Genomic DNA, 21,596 nt, shown 5'->3' with positions numbered 1-21,596 from the left:
CAGCTTTGCCCCATTTAAAGCAGGCTCCAGGTGCAGTTCTTCTATGCCCACCCTGTTATTCGATAAATAAAAGACCCAGAGATGGATACTGGGGTTCAAGCTTCAAACTGAAGATCAGAAAAGCAAAGAAGCTGGTCATTAGCTCTTCTTACTCTACCTCAGACTGAAAGGCTGATCTTGTCTCCATGAGCTCTCACCAAGCCTCAGGCTGTAAACTCTCCTCACTGTGGCTAGAGAATCCTGAGATTGAATTGCCTTCCTGTCCATCCTCAATGTGGCTGGAGAATAAATGCCTGATACCAACTACTGAAGACCCTGCTTCTATCTTTTATATCCTTCTAGTGCTGGGATTAAAAGCATGTGATCACAAGTGCTGAGATAATCTTTGTGTGTGCTGTTTCTCCTTAGGACTGGATCAATCTTGTGTAGGTAAGAGTGCCCTTGAACTTACAAAGATCTGCCCACCTTATAATCATGACTCCTAGGATTAAAGGTGTGTGCCACCAGCTCCTAGCTTCTGGCTGCTGGGATTAAAAGTGTGTGCCTGGCTTCTATGGCTTGTGGCTGACTTTGCTTTCTGAATCCGCAGGCAAGCTTTAATAAATCATAAATAATTTATCACCACACCCATCATCTTTGGAGATTAGGGGTGCTGCCAGGATCTGGCATGTCTATCACAATGCCTATTATTATTATCATTAAACATTTCAGTAGATCTCTGAAGAGTTTGAGGACCATCTATTAAGTATACCTGATTTAGTTACTTGCTTAAGCTTAATTTTGAAAATACGTACAGGAGACTAAGTAAAGATAATACCTGTAACTAATTATACTAGTACTTAGCATGACTACACGTATAGTTCTGAACACCTTAAAGAATTTATGCAGAACTGGTCATGGTGGTGCTCGCCTTTAATACCAGCACTAAGGAGGAAGAGGCAGGTGGATTTCTGTGTGTTTGAGGTCAGCCTGGTCTATAGAGCCAGTTCAAGGGCAGACAGGGCTATTACACATAGAAATCCTCATCTAAAAACAAACAAAAACGAATTTGATCATTTATAAGGTGACTATTAACTTGCATATCTTAATCATCTGTACCAGTTTACAATAAATTAGTAGCTTTATAAGGTTAAGATTAGGCTTTTAAATTTGAGCTTTAAAAATTACAATTTTTGAATTAAAACTCTTTTAGTATGAAAATAAAACTTCTAAAAATTTTATTTATATATTTTGCATGTAGCTTTTTGAGACAGTTTCTCTCTGCACAAAATTAAACCTTTAAACATAAATACAGTCCATAGAGAGATTGGCAACTTTACTTATCCTTTTATAGCACACCATTTTATATGACTTTGCTTATCCAAATAGCTAAAGCTTAAAGCAAGCAAAGCCAGAGAAGCTAGATAAATATTACTGTAGACCTTAGGAATTTATAATCTTGATTATCAATATACCTTGTTTATCAAACATATGTTGTTTCTAGAAGCTTGGTGATGAACAATTAGGAAAAGCGTATGTACTAAGATGTAAATTTCTAAATGAACTTTTGTTAATGTGAATACATTTCTATAACCTCAAAATTTTACCACCATATAGAGTATGTTATAATCACATCTATAGTATGTTGTAGAGAATATAACCTTACATTTTTGTCATTATACAAAAATCTACGCTAATCCAAAATATTTGAGACTTGTTATTGCTTCTTACGTCTATTAAAAGAGAGATGATGATAAACTTAGCTCTGTAGGACTGAGAAGTTTTAGTAAAGATGGATGCCAGTCATCTGGCTGCTTACATCTTTGAAGGTCATCAGCCAAGATGGAAGAGAGTCATGTGGTTGCTATTTAAAACATGTTCTCCACAACAAGTGTTGAATCTAAGCTATTTATTCAGTATATTCTAGATAAGAGCTGAATCACATATATAAGATGTTGTAGCAAGTTAAAATTCCCATGTATAGGTTTTAACTATAAGCCTTTGGTTATGAATTTAAAGCCAAATTTTGTTATAGATTTTATAGATTCTTTAACCAGAACCAGTAAATTTACAAATCCTGAAACAAACACTTTCTACACAACATTTTTTAAAAATTCCTTGAGAGGAAAGCACAGCAGCCATAGAGACTCAAGTGTGCTGTCTTTGGCCATTGAACTATGCTGAGGTCAAGTGGTTTTCAGTAAGACAGGGTGGTTCTTCAATAAGGATTGTGTTACAAAAGATGGATGTGAAGCTCCACAGTAAAAATAAGGGGTGTGTGCTGCCTGTGGTGTGGTGTGATGAGACAGGGACTTATCATTATGGATGTGGTGGTCGAAGCATAATGTCAGTTATCCTTTGGATCCCATAGATACTTTTGGGGATCCACATTATTTTTCTTGAAAATGTTAGTTAAGCTAATATGAGTTTATAATTTTCAAAGGATCTAATAAATAAAATGTAAATATGTATATACACACACATCCTAAAGAAGTAAATATTATTATTGAAGTCATTTTTTTTGCACATGAAAAAAGAACCAAATCAAACTGACTGAAACCATAGGAAAGATTTATTTGCTTGTGAGCTGGTTAATTTTGTATCAATTAGGCTGGGTTACAGGGTACCTCAGACATTTTATCAAACATTCTGGTTGTTTCTGTGAACTGATCTTAGATTATTAGATTAATATACAAATTGGCAGATACCATAAAGATTGTTCTCCCTAATTTGTATTGAGCTTCAGCTAATCAGAGACCTGACTGTAACAAAAAGGGTGGTCCTCCCCTGAGTAATGAAGTATTCCCTCCTGCTAGCTTCCAAAGTGGCCATTTCTCCTGTCTTCAGACTTGAATTGAAATATCAATTCTTCATTGACTTTGGCCTGCTGGCCTTCAGATTGGAACTAGTAGGTCACCAGCTTGCCCATTTATAGTACAGATCTTGGGACTAAGCTGTCTCCAAAATCCTATGTGTTAAATCCTTATTTTATGAGTCTTTTTGTCTATAGGGGATGTTTTTAGATTCTCAGCAGATGCTTCACACCACTGAATTTACATATAATATACTTTTAAAAAGTGAAGTATATACTTATCCATCAGAAATGTAAACTGTAATTAGGCACAGTTAAGAGATTAATAATTACTACTAATAAAATGAAATAATCAATATGCTATAATCAAAGCTATGTGTAGTTTTGGTTTGCCTGTATCTGAGTGTGTGTGGGTTCTTCACTTGCACACATTACTCTTCACTTAATTGTTTTTGGTGAAACACTGCTGCGGAGGACCAGAGGTGATCTGCCTTTCCGTGGTTTGTGAGCTGGTGCTTTCTTTACCTCAATGTAGGCTCTATGGGGCAATTTCCAGAGTGGCTACCTCATCACAGCTGATGTCTTGCTTTGCATGTTATCCCTTCTTTTAATAAACTTCTAGAAATGTGGCAGCAGTTTATTAATTAGCATATGAAGACTTTTAAAAAATAAAATACTTCCCATCCCATTTGTTCCTGAATCTTCAGAATTGTCCAACTTGGAACCATCAGTACAGAGAAGAATCATTCATTTCAGGAGATCTCTGAAATCTTCATACAGACCCAATGCTTTCTGGTTGCCATCAATTGGAATACATTGTCCATGCACAAGTGTAATGAGCTTTCCATCTTTATTAAGCACTGTGGTAGTTTGAAAGAAAATGGCTCCCATAGGGATTGGCACTATTAGGAGGTGTGCCACTGTGGGGGTGGGCTTTAATGTTTCGTATGCCAAAGCTATGCCCAGTGTGATACAGAGTTGCTTCTGTTGCCTGCAGATGGAGATGGAGGGCTCTCTGCTCATTCTCTAGCACCATGTCTTTCTGCATGACACCCATGAAGATAATGGACTAAACCTTTGAAACTAAGCCAGCCCCAATTAAATGTTTTCCTTTATAAGAGTTGCTGTGGTCATGGAGTCTCTTCACAGTAATAGAACACTAACTAAGACAAGCACTTACACATTCTGGTCATAATGTTTGCAGTCTGGAATGTGACAGTAAAACTAGGGTAAATTTGTTTTTCCATCTTCATAATTTCACTAGTCAAAGATTAGTTCTTACTGTATATTTAGCAAACTCAGTATATCAATTTTTTTCTTTTCTTGTTAAGTTAGGAAATTTTACCTTTTTCACAGGTAAAACATTACAGTTATCTTTGGTATATCTGAATTACTGATATGACTACTTTTGTGTACTCTGAACACAAGCAATGTAATAGTTGATTTGATAACTAAGATAACTTGATAACTAAGTGACTAATAGATGGATATCATTTACAGTGTTAATACTGTGGACAAAGGATGAGTCATGATGTAGACAGAGCAGGAAGATACAAGATTTTATTATACTACTTAGAAGAACACACAGCTTTAAACTTGTAAATTATTTCTGGAATTTTCTACTTAAGATCTTTGGACTGTAATTGACTTGGAGTAACTAAAACAGCTGACAATATAGCCACAGATAAGAGGACTCACTTGCTTCCCATTTCTCATCTTTAATGTATGTATCTATGCATATATCCAGGACTTCTTAATCCTTTTCTATTCAAGGTCCCCTTTTACCCAATGTACACATATATTAAAATAGGTATACAGATAAAACATTTACTGATAATAAATAAATGTACTTCAAAGCTGTCTCTGTTGGACTTTCCATTGCTGTGATGAAATACCATGACCATTAGTAACTTGGGGAGGAAAGGGTTTATTTTGCTTACATTTCCACATCACAGTTCTCCATTGTAGGAAACCAGGGCAAGAACTCAAGGCAGGAACGTAGAGAACTGAAGCACAGTCCATGGAGGAACACTGTTTACTGGGTTACTCCTCGTGCTTGCTCATCTTTCTTATAGCACCATGACAACCAGCCCAGGGGTAGCAGTGCCTACAGTGGGCTGGCCCCTCACACATCAATCATTAGTCAAGAAAATACTCCAGAGGCTTGTCTATAGGCCAACTTGGTGAGTATATTTTTTCAGTTAAGGTTCCTGTCCCCAAATGACTCTAGTTTCTGTCAAGTTTATATAAAACAAGCAATAAAAAAGTGCTCTGATACACATAAAAATTTATCATTTATTAAAGTTAAAAACAAAATCACATGCTAATGAGATGGATATATGTTTTTATTTTTACATAAATATTAAATTTTGGCTAAATATTTGATAACATAAGACATGGAGGATCAATTTTTGTCAGAGTTGGTTGACATTTTTATTTTGTTTGTTTGTTTATTTATGTGTGTGTATGAGATTATAGTTTATTTTCATTTACTTCCCTTTCCTGCCCCCATGCCTTCTTCCCCAACAGATGAAAACTATCTCCTTTCCCCTCTCTCAGCCTTCAAGTTTAAGTTCCGTGGGGTGTTTCTCTAAACTCTCAGTAGAGATACTCTCCTTTCTAACACCACACACTGAAGGGAAAGAAAACACCTGAAGGTCTGTTCCTGTGCATCAGGAAGCAGCAAGTACCTACACTAGGAAAGCTAAAGCTTTGCCTAGCTTTGGTCTTAGCTTAATTGGGCAGAAATTGTTCCTTGGTTACCCTGCTTACAGAGGGACCTGAATAAGTTAGTATAGGTTGCCTGAATAAGAAGAAAATTTGAGTGGATATCTAGTAGCCTGTTTAGATACATTAATTCTACCCCCCTATTTTTTTTTTTTAGGACATTTGCCTCCTTCTACTGGTTGTGTTTTCAAAACATCATTACGTGAAATTAGTACTTTATCATCAAAGAGTGGGGGGGGTCTACGTTTCCTCTTCTAGAATCTGGGGTAGACCTATGTATCACTCAAGCTTGTAACACTTTTCTAGAAAAGGTGATAGAGCATCTGACTAGCTCTTGATCTATAGGGAGATATGTTTTTGGAGTTCTGCAACCCATGTCTTTAATCCCAAAACTCAGAACACAGAGGCAGAAAGATTGCTATGAGTTTGAGGCCAGCCTGGTCTACAAAGTGAATCCAGGACAGCCAGAGTTATATTGAGAAACCCTGTCTCAAAAAAAAGTAAATATATAAAAAAATAGAAAATTAAAAAAAAAAAAAAAAACAAAAACAATTCAGGTTGTCGCAAATGTCTGTGCTTCAGGCTATGTGGAGAGACCATATAGAAATAGAGAAAACAGGGGCTGAAGAGATGGATCAATGATTAAGAGCACATACTGCCCATTCAGAGGACCTGAGTTCAATACCCAGCATTGTTATATCAGGTGGCTCACAACTGCTTGTATGTAGACAGGGGTTCTATCCCACCAGGTTCCACAGCTGTTTAGCCCCCAAATAAACACAAAGAGACTTATTATAATTATAAACTGTTTGACCAATGGCTTAGATTTCTTACTGGCTAGCTCTCTCTTAATTACTAACTCATTTCTTTCTTTCTTTCTTTCTTTTTTAACTAACTCATTTCTATTAAACTGTGTATCTCCACATGGTTTTGGCATACTAGAGAATACTCCAGCATGTTACTCTTTCAGTGGCTACATGGCATCTCTTTGGTGGCTTGTCTCTGTGTGCCACCACCACCCAGCTAAAAATAATTTTTTCCCCAGGAAACTTTTTTTATAATTAAATTTGAAACAAGCTTGTTTTACATGTCAATTCCAGTTCCTGCACCTTCCTGTCCTCCCCTGTTCCCCCACCAACTCCCATTCTACCCCCTTTCTGCTTCCCAGGGAGCAGACTTCCATGGGGAGTCTTCAAAGTCTGTCATATCATTTGGAGCAGGGCCTAGGCCCTCTCCCTAAAATAAATCTTAAAAAAAAGAAAAAGAAAAAGAAAGAAAGAAAGAAAGAAAGTTTCCATTTGTTCAAGCTTCCAGGTCTCCTAGTTTCCTAGGGCCAGGTATAATCCATCCAAGTGGAAAAAACACTGTGATTATTCTGAGGCAGGGAGAAAGGGGGAATTATAGCACCATGGTGAGAAAGGCCAAGAGAGGCCTTGATCTTTAACTGCTGAGAAAAGTCAACCCCTTCAGACTCCACTGATAAGGCCACAGAATCAATGCAAGTTTTTCCGATGACATCTTGTCCAAGACAATAAACAAATTGTTCTTCCATAGGGCCAAATGTTGTATTTACAAAGACATCTAGGGCAATAATTAGTCTGTGCTTCCTTAGAATTAAAATGATGTATAACTTTAAGTTTCTACCATTCATCTTTCCTAGACCTAAATGATGTCCCTCATAAATGTCCCTTAGTAAACTTTGTTTACTAAGAAAAATTCTTTAACTTTTAGCATATTTATGAATTACACCCCTTGGAAATGTTAAAAAGAGGAGCTAGAGAGATGGATCAGGGGCACAAGTGCTTGCTGCTCTTGCAGAAGACCTGGGTTCAGTTCCCAGCTCCTACATGATGGCTCACAACCATCAGTCACTGCAGTTCTAGGGAATCCTTTTGGCCTCTAAAGGCACCGGGTATGCACATGCTGCACAAACATAAATGTATACATACAAACCGGGCAGTGGTGGTACGTGCCTGTAATCCCAGCACTTGGGAGACAGAGGCAGATGGATCTCTGTGAGTTCAGGGCCAGTCTGGTCTACAGATCGAGTTCAAGGACAGCCAAGGCTACACTGAGAAATCCTGTCTTGAAAAACCAAACCAACCAACCAACCAAACAAACAAATACACTTAGAAAAAGAATAAATAATTATTTTGGGCCAGGTGTAGTGGTACATTTTTGTGGAATATTAGTTTAAGATGTGTTAAATTCATTTATGCTGTGGAATATTTGTTTAATGATGTAAAGATATGTTGCATTCTTTTATGTTGTTTGTTTAATTCTGTGGAGTTGTGTTACTTTGCCTAACACACCTGATTGATCTAATAAGGAGCTGAATGTCCAATAGCTAGGCAGGAGAAAGGATAGGCAGGGCTGGCAGGTATAGAGAATGAAAAGGAGAAATCTAGGTCCAAGAGAGGAGGGAAGAACAAGAAAAGGAGGAAAAGAGGAGGATGCCAGGGGCAGCCACCCAGCTACACATCCAGCCACAGAGTAAGAAGGAAAGCAACATATATGGAATAAAGAGAGGTAAAAATCCCAGAGGCAAAAAGTAGTTAAAGAGAAATGGGATAATTTAAGTTAGAAAAGCTGGCTAGAAATAAGCCAAGCTAAGGACAGGCATTCATAAGTGAGACTGAATCTCTGTGTATTAATTTGAGGCCCCCAAAGAATGGAAAAACAAAACAGAACAAAACAAAAAACTCAACCTACCAACTACAATGCACACTTTTAATCCCAGCAGTTAGGAGGCAGAAGCAGTAAGATCTCTGTGTGTTCAAGACCATCTTGTTCTACATAGCAAGTTCCATGTCAACTGAGACATAGTGAGACCTTGACTCAAAAGAAAAGGAGGTGGTTGGGGGGGGGGTGGGGATGTTGGTGAAATGGCTAAATATCTCTTAATTACTCTTGTCTGAGCTCAGTTGCCAATACTTACCCACAGCAGGAGGCTCACAACCACCTATAACACTAGTTACAGGGGATCTGAAACTTCCCTGCTCCCAAGAACACCTGTACACACATGATGTGCACACCACACCCATACACACAATTTTAAAACTATTTTAAAAACGAAGGAGTGGTTTATCATCACTGTTAGAGATGCAACTTGAGGGTCTCCCAAAATCCTATATACATCCATTGTAAGGAAACCATCCACACTGTTCTATCAGGTATGCTTTGCTCTCTCTTGGAGCAACTCTATTTCTATTTTTAATAAATTCAACTTGCTTTGTATTTGCCTTATTCTGAAATTAATTCCTCTGTCAAAGCCACAAATCTCAGTTTTGCATAGGCAGAGGTCTCTGAAAAGAACCCAGGCAGTTGCTGGAGCTGTGTTTCTGTCATTGGTGATAGCCCCTGCTATAGACAGATGCTATCTTGACAGGTTCTGAGAACAACCCAGTCAATCTTCTTGCAAATTCCTGAACTACAGAGACCATGAAAGTTATAAAGGATTCTTGTTTAGGAGTGAAATACAATTAAAAGGTATGAAAATTCTAAAATATATAAAATTGAAAATGACTTACATGCACATAGAATTAAAAGAAAATGGTCAAGAAAAGAAAAAGCCGCATTGCTATTTTCAAAGTGAGAGGGGAAGTTTGTGGTATAGGTGGAGATGGAGGGTGGGGTATACTGTATGTGTTAGCATTTGAGAGGGGAAAGAAGAGCTACTACTCAAGCCACTATGTGGGGACATGTGGGGAAAGAGCTGGCAAGGTGGGGTGGTCTAGATAGAGAAAGGAGGCTCATCTGAGGTAAGGTGGGAAATGCGGTCTGTGTGTGTGTGTGTGTGTGTGTGTGTGTGTGTGTGTGTGTGTGTGTGTGTTGAATTGTATGTTGACTCATTCGTGCACAAACTATATTGGAGTAGTATATTGATAGTATCCAAGTAAAATCTTAGATACCTTGCTAACATATAACAGTTCAAAATCTAATCACAAGGTAAATATAAAAACTCAGAGAGAAACTGAATCTCTTGACTAAATATAAAACTCTAGCCTTGACCAAAATTTCCACAAACTGTATTCACAACTGATAGTTGCTGTCTTAATTTCTCAACCTGTATATGAAAGAGAGTTATACTTCCTGTTTTCAACATACCACAGAATTGCTATGGACTTCAAAGAAAAGAAAATTTCTTGTGCCATAAACCAGTATATAATTGCTGCCACCAAAACTTTTCTAATTATTTATAACTAAAAAAGATAAAATGTAACATATCTTGCAACATTCCCTATCTTTAGTGGCCTTCAGACTAATTAAACAAGAAAGGGTAAGTTGAGCCAGCCATGATTGAGAGCACCTGCCGAACAGTCCTTGACGTCACACAGTTATAATCTTGGGGACATTATCTTTCACAACTTTATCTTGGAGTTGTATGAACATTCACTTCAGTCTGACTAACTTAAGCACTGACCTGGAATATGGCCCTCCTTCAGACTTGCTCATTCTGGAATGTCTGCTCTCAGGCCTGCCTAACTAAACATTATTCATTCCATTGCCCCACAGCTTCTTTCTTATCCACAGGTGGATGGTGATCTCCTACCTGATGAGAAGCATACAGTCTCTAGGATCAGCTAGGGAAAAATCTCTGCTTTATTCTATTGGAGGTAGAGATGATAAGTTACAGGTAAGAATAATATATATTCAAGCTTCTGAATTTTACTGCAAACTTGCAGGAAATAGGTAGAATAAAGGAATACTTTGAACTGCTCATACCCATCCCATCAGCAAAGTGTTGGGGGGGCAGTAGAATTTATAGAAAACAATGTACACTGGCTAGCAAGATGGTTTAGCTGGTAAAGACATGTTACATCACAGCTGATGATCTGAGTTCAGTCCCTGGGACCCACATGGTAGGAGTGAAGTGACCCCAGCAGGTTGCTCTCTGACTTTCACATGTGTGTTGTGGAGAGAATAAGTTCATGTTTCAGTTCCTCTACCATATACATACAAAAATAAATGCAATAGAAATTAATTTTTTTTAAGCTGGGCAGTGGTGGTGCTTGCCTTTAATCCCAGCACTTGAGAGGCAGAAGTAGGCAGTACGAGGCCAACCTGGTCTATAAAGTGAGTTCCAGGACAGGCAGGACTATTACACAGATTAACCAAAAACCGAAATCAAAAGCAAGCACACAGTTGAGTACTAACTGGGACTGGCGCAGACTTTTGAAGCCTCAAAGCCCACTCCCAGTGACACACCTCCAACAATGCCACATCTTCTAATCCTTCTGTACTGGGCATCTTCTCAATTAGTGATCAACAGGGGAGGGCACCATGGTGGCTGGTATTATCCGTTATAGCTGCTGGGTTCTATAAGAGGGTGGGCTGAGCAAGCCAGGGGAAGCAAGCCAGTGAGCAGCTCCTCTCCATGGCATCTGCATCAGCTCCTGCTTCTGGGATCCTGTCCTGTTTTGAGTTCCTGTCCTGATTTCTTCAGTGATGAACAGCAATGCTGAAGTGTAAGCCTAATAAACCTTTTCCTCCCCAACTTGTGTTTTGGTCATTGTGTTTTGTTGCAGCAATAAAACACTAACTAATACACCTTTCCAAACAGTTCCACCAACTGGAGACTAATTATTCAAATCTATGAGCCTATGCAGAGGGCATTCTCATTCAAACCACAACAGTAAGTTATAAACATTAGTGTTTTTTAAAGTGTATTTTTAAATTTTTTATGTATATGAGTGTCTTGCCTACATGCATGTCTGTGTGCCACTTGCATGCAGTGCTTTAGAAACCAGAAGTGGCTATGGGAGCCCCTGGAACTGGAGTTACAGATGACTATGAGCTGACAGGAGGATGCTTGGTCCTCTGGAAGAGCAGCTAGTGCTCTTAATCATTTAGCCATTTCTCTGGCCACTTTGCATTAGTTCTGATGGATTTCAATAAGGAAAGAGTATTTCTGGGGAGCTTATTAAGTCAGTGATGGTCAGACCTATTAATAGCTATGTAACTCAGTGTGCTTATTGGGTATGCAAACAGTGCAGTTGCCCAGGGCCCTGCTCTCAGAAGCACTTTTTGTTGGTGCTTGCTGTTTTTATTTTAAATTTTATCTCCTTGTCTGTCATATGAAAGAAAAAGTCTAATGGGACAATTGAGCCTTCTGTCACCTGTCTTGGACAGGTTTTCAGCTGCTGGCTCACCTGTCCTTTGGCCCTGCCCAGCCTCCATTTCTCTGATTTGGCCCAGTCATCATGACCATCTATCTATCTGCTCTACCTTGGTCAAGGTCCAGTGTGTACTCCCTCCAATGTCTAGGGATGAGGCATAAGGGTAGCAATGCCACAAATATCTGAAGATGGATTCAATGGGAGTAAATTATTGAGTGTGTCTCAGTAGATATTTTAATACCCTTGAGGATCACTCATTTGCTGTGGGCTGAAGGAAGGAGGCCTATGGGAAAAGGGAAAGGCCTGCCTTGAATTCTTCCTAGCAGCTAGCAGAAGAATAAGTTAGTGGAATGCAGGGTTCCCAAATTTTGTGAAGGTTTGTAGTTAACCCAAAGCTATCCCTCTGTCCAGGAGATAGATCATTAAGTAATAAGTAAAACACAGTGACAAGTTGAGAGATTCTGCAGAAAGAGGTCTGAGGTTGAATGGCTTAGGGAGTTCTTATCAAAAGGCAAGTAGAAATGAGCTCTTCCCTGTACAGAATGGGCTTGTGTCAGTTGGAGACAGAGCCTCTTCAAGTGTGGATGAACCTCTGTGCTTTCTTATACATTCTCTCAAATTTCTCAGGTCATTTATTAAGGTGGTTATGTTTCCTTTGTTTTTGAGACAGGCCTTCATGTCTCAGGCTGGCATCAAACTCAGTAGGTACTGAGGAAGACCTTGAACTTCTGAATCTCTTGCTTCTGTCTCCTGGGTGCTAAGACTATAAGTGTACACTATCATATCACACCCAGTTTATGTGATGCTAGGATTGACCCAAAGCTTTGTGTATGGTAGACAAGTACTCTCTACCAACTGAGCTTATCCCTAACTCAAGAGTAAGTTCAAAACTTGGCAGCATACACAGCTGACACAGGGGCATATACTACTACATAAAAATAGCTTCAAAAGCTGGGCAAGACATGTGAATTGGCCTTCTACAAAATGTGAGATCCTGAGAAACAGTTTTCTTTGACTTGATCTTTTATTTGAAGGCATTACTGAAAGTGTTTCCTCTCAGAATGAGGAAGCTTAGGCAAGAGAATTTGAGGTTAGGAAGACATACAGATGTCTTAAATGTGGTGTAGGGGTTGGGCAATTTGGCCCTATTTATCAACTTGTAAAACGTTCATAATTTTACATTTTCATTTCATCTTTTATTTTCCTTTTGAGTTGGGGTCTTGTTGGTCATGTTGCCCACACTGGCCTGGAACTCCTTTCTCAAATGACCCTCATAACCCTGCCTCTGGAGTGCTGTTGGATCTACATGCTCACCATAATCCAAAAAAGACACCCTCCCCCAGGGTCTCATGTAGCCCAGGCTAGCCTCAAACTTGCTCTGTGGCTGAGGATGACCTTGCATGCCTAACCCACCCCCCTAGTGCTGGCATATAAGCCACTCTATCACGCCTGATTTTATGTAGTGCTGGGAATCAAACCTAGCAGGGTTTGTGTATGCCAGGCATACACAAGTGTTTATTTTCCAACAGAATCAAATCAAAGTTGATCTATAAGGGATGGAACACCACAGTCACTAAAACAGAATCAGGTAGACCTCTATTTCTTCAAAGTGAACGATTACCAGGTAATTTTCATTAAATCTCTAGTTCTGAGGAAACGTTCTCATTTAGTTAGAAGATATATACTTGCAAGTGAACGCTTACACAGAGGTCTAGAAAGTGCCACGCATTGGGACACTTTGTCACAAACGACTGTGAATATCTGAGGGCCATGTGAATCACTGGGCACTCACGTTTCTTGGTGTAGTTTTGCTGTCTGGACCTTTTACGTTCTCCTGAATCACTAGGAGAAAGAAAAGTGTTTTGACTGAGTCTTGTGAAGGAAAAGTTTAGCACCCTGCGGGGAGACCTGGTGATAGTGGGGTCTTCGCAGTCTCCAGCATTGCCCGAGGTGAGGAGATCCCGCCCCACTGAGGTGATCCTGCGGAGGGGCGGAGCTCCGCCACTCTGAGGCGGGAGGCGGCCCCGAGGGGCGGGGCCAGTCGACTGCGGCCGCACGCTCCGCTCCCACCATGTCCTTATAAGGAGCGCCCCGCGAGAGGGTTCGGGAATCCGGTCGCAATCCCTGAGGCGCAGCCCGAATCCCAGGCCCCTCCCTTGGGAATGAGGGCGGGGCTGGACGCTGGCGGCGCGGCCTTGAGGGCGGAGCTTCTTGAAGGAGAACAAATAGAAACCGCAGTCGGGGCCTGAGCGGCGTTGCCATTGGGTGCGGCGACGTGAGAGGGCGGGGCGCCCGTGGGCTGGCTACGCCGAGGGAAGCCCAGACTCTAGTTGCCACTCAGAGTCAGTCTCTCCCTGCTGGATCCCGGCTTCGTTGAACTCAGTTTCCCGTTGCCCGCGGTTCGCCGCCCCACTAGCCGCCGCGATGCCGGTGTTTCACACACGTACGATCGAGAGCATCCTGGAGCCGGTGGCGCAGCAGATTTCGCACCTGGTGATTATGCACGAGGAGGGCGAGGTGGACGGCAAAGCCATTCCTGACCTCACCGCGCCCGTTGCCGCTGTGCAAGCGGCCGTCAGCAACCTCGTCCGGGTGAGCGCGCCGGGCCTGGGACTGGAGCGCGGGCGGGAGACGTTCCAAGGGTCCGGGTCCGCCTGGTTGCTGGCATTCGTAGGCTACCTTGCTTGTGGTTCTGCGAGGAGTGGGCTCCAGGGCAGGTGCCGTGGTTTCGAATGCTGATTTCTCTGTGCTGTGACCTTGAGCAAGTCATTGAGCCTGTCGAAGCCTCGGTTTCTTCATCTATAAAATGGGGCAGTCATCAGAAATCCTGCCTTAGGGCTGTGTTGTGAGGAGTCAGCGAGGTTTTATTTGTAAAATGCCTAGCGTGTGTGCCCCTAGTAGGTTCCCAAGAAGTGATAGTTGTTAGGTTGTCTGCCCCTCCCCTGGGCAGGCTCATGTCCCTCGAGTTAACTACCTTGCTCTCAGTTCCTTTTTAGGCCTCCAGTTTCCAGCCTGTAGGTGGGTTCCCTTAAGGACTCCTGCCTTTCCTTCCAAGGGTTCTCATTTCCCCCCTGCCGCTCACCTTTCTAATACTTCTATCATATGAGACCCAGCCTTCTCCAGGGCTCCTGGTGTCTGACGGTTTCCCCCACCAACTTGGCTTCCCCCTGTCTCTGCTGCCGCCTTCTTCCTCCGGGGCATTTCGCTCACACCTCGAGCACCGGGAACACCTTTATGTAGTAATTCATAACTAGGAGTCCTGCTTTTCTTCCTGCCTGACCCCGTAGCCATTCATTTTATTCCTCCAGTGAAGCTTTCCACCCATCTTTACCTGCTGTCAAACGTCTTCCTCTCATTGGGGCCTTTCCAGATTTGGGTGTGTGTGTGGGGGCTCCTCCTCTGCCCCTCCTTCTGGCAGGAAGCAAGATGGAGCTGCTGCTAGAGGCCTGTGGAATCTGGGATCTGCAGCCCCTGCCTGAGGGAAGGTTGGGACATCCTTTTCCAGTCCACACTTTTCTGCGGGCCACCAGCTTTTCACTGATCTTTGTAGCCCACAATTGTAATAACTGAGGTGCATCCCAGTTCCGAATTGGGAAAAGAGATATAGAGACGAGTCCCTTAACTGCTCCCAGGCTAATGTCACACTTGCTCGAGGCTGGGTGTGACTCAGACTGCTGTTGCCTGTGCAGAACAACTCAGGAAAAGTTCATACTGCTTCAGAACTGAGCCGTGTAAAATGGTGTGTCGGGGTAGTTGATAGGTTAACTGTCAGTCGGGTGGGGCTTGTGTTATTTATCTGATTACAGGACTTTAGTGCACTTAACTTCTTCCTGGGCCTTCAGGGGCCTGGGACTGACTCAAGTATTTCAGGAGATTGGTAGCTAGGAAGCTGGGGGTGGGAGTGGGGGGCGCGCGCGCGCACACACACACACACACACACACACACACACACACACACACACACACACACACACACACGAGGAGGGATGGACCTTGAACCAAATTCCTGGTCTTCTGGTACAGATTAAGTAAGGAACTATATTGAGTAGGAGCACTGTATTCATTCAGACTGTGTATCTCATTCTTGTTCTCTTTGTAACTAATTTTAATCTCAGACTCAGAGTGCATTCTTATGTAGTGTTGTCTGACATGGCTGTGTTCCAAGCCTCCCACTTTTCAACAAATGGGAAGCAATGTAAAGAGACAAGGTAATGGTGTCCCTCCATGTAGTACTTGAGGGAAAGGGATCTTAAAACCACATGTTGCACTTGGAACACAGCTAGTGTAATCAAGGGGTTAATAACTGGATAGGCTATTTAGAGAAAAGTTATTTAAGAGCTTCCATGCCATGAATTAATAAGCATTGGATGTGTGTGGCATGAGAATAACCAGTGGGACTTTTTAGAGAAAGATGTCCTGTTCCCATCCCAGACTTACTGAAGGCTATTCAGAAGTAAAATTTTTTGCATTTTTATTTTTAAAGAAACTTCATAGGTTGTTATAATGGCCATAGTCATGAGACATAAAGAAACAAGGGCAGATATAAGATGAAAAAAAAAAATACATGTAGTTAATATAGTTCCCAACACCTACAAAAGTTATTTGAAGTTGAATTAGAAAGTGGAAAGGGTTGGGCTGATAAACAGGTCATAAACAAGGGCACTACCAGTTTTCACTAAGTAGATTGTCCTGATTGCAGATCAGGAGGCAAGTTGGAGAGATTGGATTTAAGCCAGTACATGGCATATGGGTATTTAACATAAGGTTTTATCCTACGAGATGCACAAGTTGGGTGGGAGCATGAGGGGGAGAATGGTGTGTGAGGAAGGACACATCCATTGCTTTAAATTCTTAATGCCAACTGTTTTTCTTCTCTCTCTCTCTCTCTCTGGTTTCTTGAGATAGGGTTTCTCTGTGTAGCTCTAGCTGTCCTTGAACTCACTCTGTATACCAGGCTGGCCTCAAACTCACAGAGATCTGCCAGCCTCTGCCTCCCCAGTGCATCCACCACCATCTCTTAGCTTTTAAATGTGTGGATCTTATACACATCTCAGGTTCCTAATTCCTCTGGAAAACACAATCTAAGTAAAACTTTTTTTTTTTTTTTTTTTTTAATTTTTTCTGCTCCCCAGTTCCAGCCCTCAGCATTGACACACAGGTGGCTCAATAAATAGAGAAACTGTGTAAGAGATGAGTTAGAAGACTTATAGGGCTTAAAGAAATTAAGGCCTAGGCTCCGGATGCTGCATGAGATGGAAAAGGAATTAATTTTAAAAGTAGTAGAAAAATAATAATAACTGGATCATAGAACTCTGAGCTTGCAAAACTCATGCTGCTTCTATAAAATAATAAAGCTAAGTTTTGATCAACTGTTTTGAAATCCATATGATCCTAGTGTTTCTCAGAAATTACTTTGGGAGATTATATCCTTATTCTAATGCTTCTCTTTGGAAATTTCTTTCAGACTATTTACATATATATGCAAGATTAGTCTTATTTGAGTCAAGCAAATCTATGTTTTGAGTGAATGGGCGTTTCATGAGCCCAGCTATTTGTCATACCCTCTGTGGTCTAAGACAGGGCTTCTTATGCTTTTCCTACTGAGACTCCTTTTGGACTGAGAAATTTTTATTCAACCCCCGGTATATAGATACATAAAATAGGCATGTAAAACAAATATTTACTAATAAAATCATAACTTTATTTTAAAACATTTGGTATAGATAGACTTTTACCATTAATAAAAGATGCAAGTGAATTTGCCTAGTAATGAGATAGTTTTGCTTGTTTAGTTACATGTAAAAAAGAATTAAATCTTGGCTGAATACTCAATACTTCAGCAATACAAAGCATCTTCAGTGTTTTTTAGAGTTGATGTGTATTTTGATTTTATAAGTAGCAGTTCTGAGACTCTGCTTCTGATAAATATGTAGTACACAGTGGCAGAACTATGTATAAGGGCTGTTTTAGAAATTGTTGGGAATCCTGTCTTAGTCCCAAGCCAAAATTCCATGTAATGATTTTCTTTTTTATGCAACTTGTCAGCAATTTAGACTGCATTTAAAAAAAAAATCAAACATCTGAATATAATACCATCTAAAGATATACTAATTTGATACTTATATGCTTGGGAATGATAGTAAGAAAATATTAGAAGTCTTTGCTTTCTATAATAAACCATTGTATTTCTAGAAGTGTAAAAAGCCTCCTGTACAAAGTAAAAATTCTGCATTTCATAATTAATGGTAGTTCTGAATCTGAATGGAGGTGTTTCAGGTAAGGCAAGTGCAAGATGTGCAATATTGTATTTTCAGAACCAAAGTTACCGATGAAGTTGCTCCATTCAGCGTGTTCAGTATGTGACCAGAAGCCATTCCAATTTATTTCATGTTTGATTTGAATGAACGTTTGGTTATTGTGGGTTGAGGAATCTTTTACTGGTGCCACATATTTTACCCTTCAACATTCCAGTTATGTGATCCTATGAGATCATGACCAACAGTTTAAGAAACTTGTGTCTAAATGACTTCTGGATATTTCTAAAGTCAAAGCTTATTGGAGGAAAGTGAAATTCTCACTTGCTGAACATGGCCATTGACTTATAAAACAGAAATTTATTGGAATCCTATTTGAATGTTAAAGCAATTAAGAACAGTGCTGAATAAGTGTTAGTAGATTGAAAATCAGAGGTGGAATTCAGGAAGTAAAACACTGGAAGTTCAGAGGATGGAGAGAGAGATGACTTCATAGGAGAACTACAGAAGGCTTTGTGGGAGATACATTTGAGCTGATCAGTCAAGACAGAGTGGAACATTCCATTTTACAAATGGAAGAAACTAGGCAGGCAAAAGTGCAGAATTTTCAAGCATCTGAAAAGCAAGTTCCAGTTTGAACTGCTTTTGTGAGAGAGAGCAGGACTCATTTAGATTTCCTGTATCATTGGATCGTCCCCTCCCCCCCCAACAAGGTTTTACTATGTAGTTACTATGTGGCTCTGCCTGCCTCTCCCTCCCCAATACCAACTGTAATTAAAGGTTTGTGCCCATGCCCAGCTCTGGTAGTCTGAAACATAGTAGTTTGGTCACTATATCTATCCACTGAGTTGATTTTTTTTTTTTTTTTTTTAAATTTTTTGAGACAGGGTCTTTCTGTGTAGCCCTAGCTGTCCTGGAACTCACTCTGTAGACCAGGCTGGCCTCAGACTTAGAGATCTCCTGTCTCTGCCTCCCAAGTGCTGGGATTAAAGGTGTGAATCACCACAGCTCAGCTGTGGTTGTAATGTAGTTGTAGTAACTATTCACAGGTCTCTCTTTCTATTTTAAAGATAATTTATTTATTTTTATTTTATGTGCATGAATGTTTTGCCTGCATGTATGTGTGAGGGTGTTAAATCTCCTGGGACTAGAGTTATAGACAGTTGTGAGCTGGTATGTGGGTTCTGGAACTCAAATCTGGATCCTCTAGAAAAGCAGCAGTGCTCTTAACTGCTGAGCCATCTCTCCAGCCCCTGAGTTATTTTTGTTTCACACTTAAGGAGGAGGGAGTCCGGCTGGGAATTTTCATTAAAAAGATGTTTTTCTTTTACTCTGTGTGTGTGTGTGTGTGTGTGTTTGTGGTAATACTATGTGACTGTATGAGGCTTTGCATGTGAAAGTCCAAGATTGATGTTGGGAATCTTCCTCAATTGCTAGTTTTTAGCCAGCTTGCTTCTCAGAGAAGTGCCTGTCTCTTGCCCTCCAATTAGGGAATTATAGGCAGGCTGCCAGACACATCTAGCATTTAAATGGATTCTGTGGTGAATTGCTGATCCTCTCACTTGTACAGCAAGTGCTTTAACTGGAGTTATCTTCCATGGTCCACTTAATTTTTTAATTTTAATTTTTTATTTTTTTCAAGACAGGGTTTTTCTGTAGCTTTGGAGCCTGTCCTGTAACTCTGTAGATCAGGCTGGCCTCAAACTCACAGAGATCTCCCTGCCTCTGTCTTCCGAGAGCTGGGACTAAAGGTGTCTGCCACCACTGCTTGGCTCGTTATACCTCCTATATGTGCATATTTTGATCATACTCATCTTTCTTATAACCTTTCTCGTTCCCCACATTCCCATTTATCCCCTTTTAGAACAATTTGGACTACTCAGAAATAAGTCACACCCCCCTTTTGATTGGTTTTGATTGGTTTTTTGATTGGTTTTGTTTCTTATTTTTTTTTTTTTTTTTTTTTTTTTTTGAGACAGGGATTCACCTGTGCAGCTCTAGATCATTTAGAAGTTTCTGTTTATCCCTGGTTGGATTTGAACTTGTGATATTCCTGCCTTTGCCTCCCAGGTGCTATGATTCTGGTATATACTACCATGCCTGGCTATGTCTTCTTTTCTGCCCAGGAACCTAAATAAAAACATGTTTTTGAACAGTTTTATTGAGACACAAGCCCCATACTATACAGTTCACCCATTTAAAGTATACAGTTAAGTGCTTTTTGTAATATTGTTGTTGTACAACTTGCTATGATATAATTTTAGAACCATTTATTTAAGACTTTTATTAGCATATGTTATACATAATAATGGGTCTCATTGTACTTTTTTTGTTGTTGTTCTTTTGTTTTCAAGACAGGGTTTCTCTGTGTAGCGTTGGAGCCTATCCTTGAACCCATTTTGTAGACCAGGCTGGCCTTGAACTCACAGAGATCTACCTGCCTCTGCCTCCCCAGTGCTGGGATTAAAGGTGTCTGCCACCACTGCTTGGCTCGTTATACCTCCTATATGTGCATATTTTGATCATACTCATCTTTCTTATAACCTTTCTCGTTCCCCACATTCCCATTTATCCCCTTTTAGAACAATTTGGACTACTCAGAAATAAGTCACACCCCCCTTTCACGCTCTCCTTTATCCTTTTACCTCCATGATCCCTGTACTCTCCAATCCCAGCTTCTGCATTTGCTTCTTCTAGACATTTCCTGTAAATGGAATCATACAGTATGTGGCTTTTGTGTCTGTCTCCTTTTCACTTTGCATAGTTTTTTTTCAAGGTTTATCCATAGTAGGTCTCAGAATTTCTTCTTCATTTTTTCTTTTGTTGCTAAATAATCGTTCATTATATGGAAGCCATTTTAAACACAAAAAGCAAAATCAGTGCATTAGTAAGGCTAAGGAGAGGAGGTAGAAAAAGGAAGGGTGGGAAGCTGGAATAAAAAGGATAGGATTTGGTAAACAGTGTGAGAAAGTCAGCAGCCCAGGCTGCCCTTCTTACAACATCACAGATAATTTTTTCCTTTTCTTAAATGGCCTATAGCAAGCTGTCAGCATTTGATGTGACCATTACACCCATGTCAGTTTTATTAATGGGCCTCTGCATCTGAGGTCATGTGTTGTAATTATTCCTCAGACTCATGAAATATTTATTTTTGAGGGGATTTTTGTGGCTTTGACTTTTATGTGACTTACCCATAAGCTCATGGGACCAGTGCTGGGAAAAATAGTAGCATTGTCTTCACTTTAAACTGATATATGGGAAAGTCTGCTTTGCTCTTTGAAATATATCAGTAATTAATTTTGTCTGTTGCTATTATTTGTATTAACATCTGAACTTAGTTTTGTCTTAGTTTCTTCTGGTTGGTGATAGATTTATCTCAGTTTAAGCAGTAACAACATCTGAGTGATAAGCCTGTGGGTGAGCCCTTTCTTAATATGGTTTTGTACTTCCTAATTTTCAAAACGAAACAGAACAGTTAATAAAGTAAATAAGGATGTTTATAATTATTTATACTTCATAAAATAGTGTGTGTGTGTGTGTGAGAGAGAGAGAGAGTGAGAGAGAGAGAGAGAGAGAAAGAGGAAGAAAGAGAAAGAGAGAGAGTCTAAGCTGGCTTGCGTATGTGTTTTGCTCTTGTCTGTGTGTGCATGTGTGGAGGCCAGAGGTTGAGGTTGGCAGGCCTTTCTCAAAGTTTTTCCACTTTAT

The 21,596-nt window shown here is 40.4% G+C and overlaps 1 protein-coding gene across 2 annotated transcripts in view; it reads left to right on the top strand.

Annotated features, from left to right (window-relative positions):
* Positions 1–14,000: 14,000 nt before the first annotated feature.
* The window catches only part of Vcl (vinculin), a 104,044-nt gene continuing 96,448 nt past the window's right edge, over positions 14,001–21,596 (top strand). For both annotated transcript variants that reach the window (XM_051174456.1, XM_051174455.1), the window contains exon 1: positions 14,001–14,229. In XM_051174456.1, the coding sequence (XP_051030413.1) occupies positions 14,062–14,229 (168 nt within the window). In that variant the 5' untranslated portion in view covers positions 14,001–14,061. The remainder of the gene's footprint in view (positions 14,230–21,596) is intronic.

The sequence above is a fragment of the Phodopus roborovskii genome, unplaced genomic scaffold (genome assembly GCF_943737965.1).
Source record: "Phodopus roborovskii unplaced genomic scaffold, PHOROB, whole genome shotgun sequence".
NCBI classification, from domain to species: Eukaryota; Metazoa; Chordata; class Mammalia; order Rodentia; family Cricetidae; genus Phodopus; species Phodopus roborovskii.
Note: the sequence above shows the minus strand (reverse complement) of the source record. Positions and strands in the feature narration are given on the sequence as shown.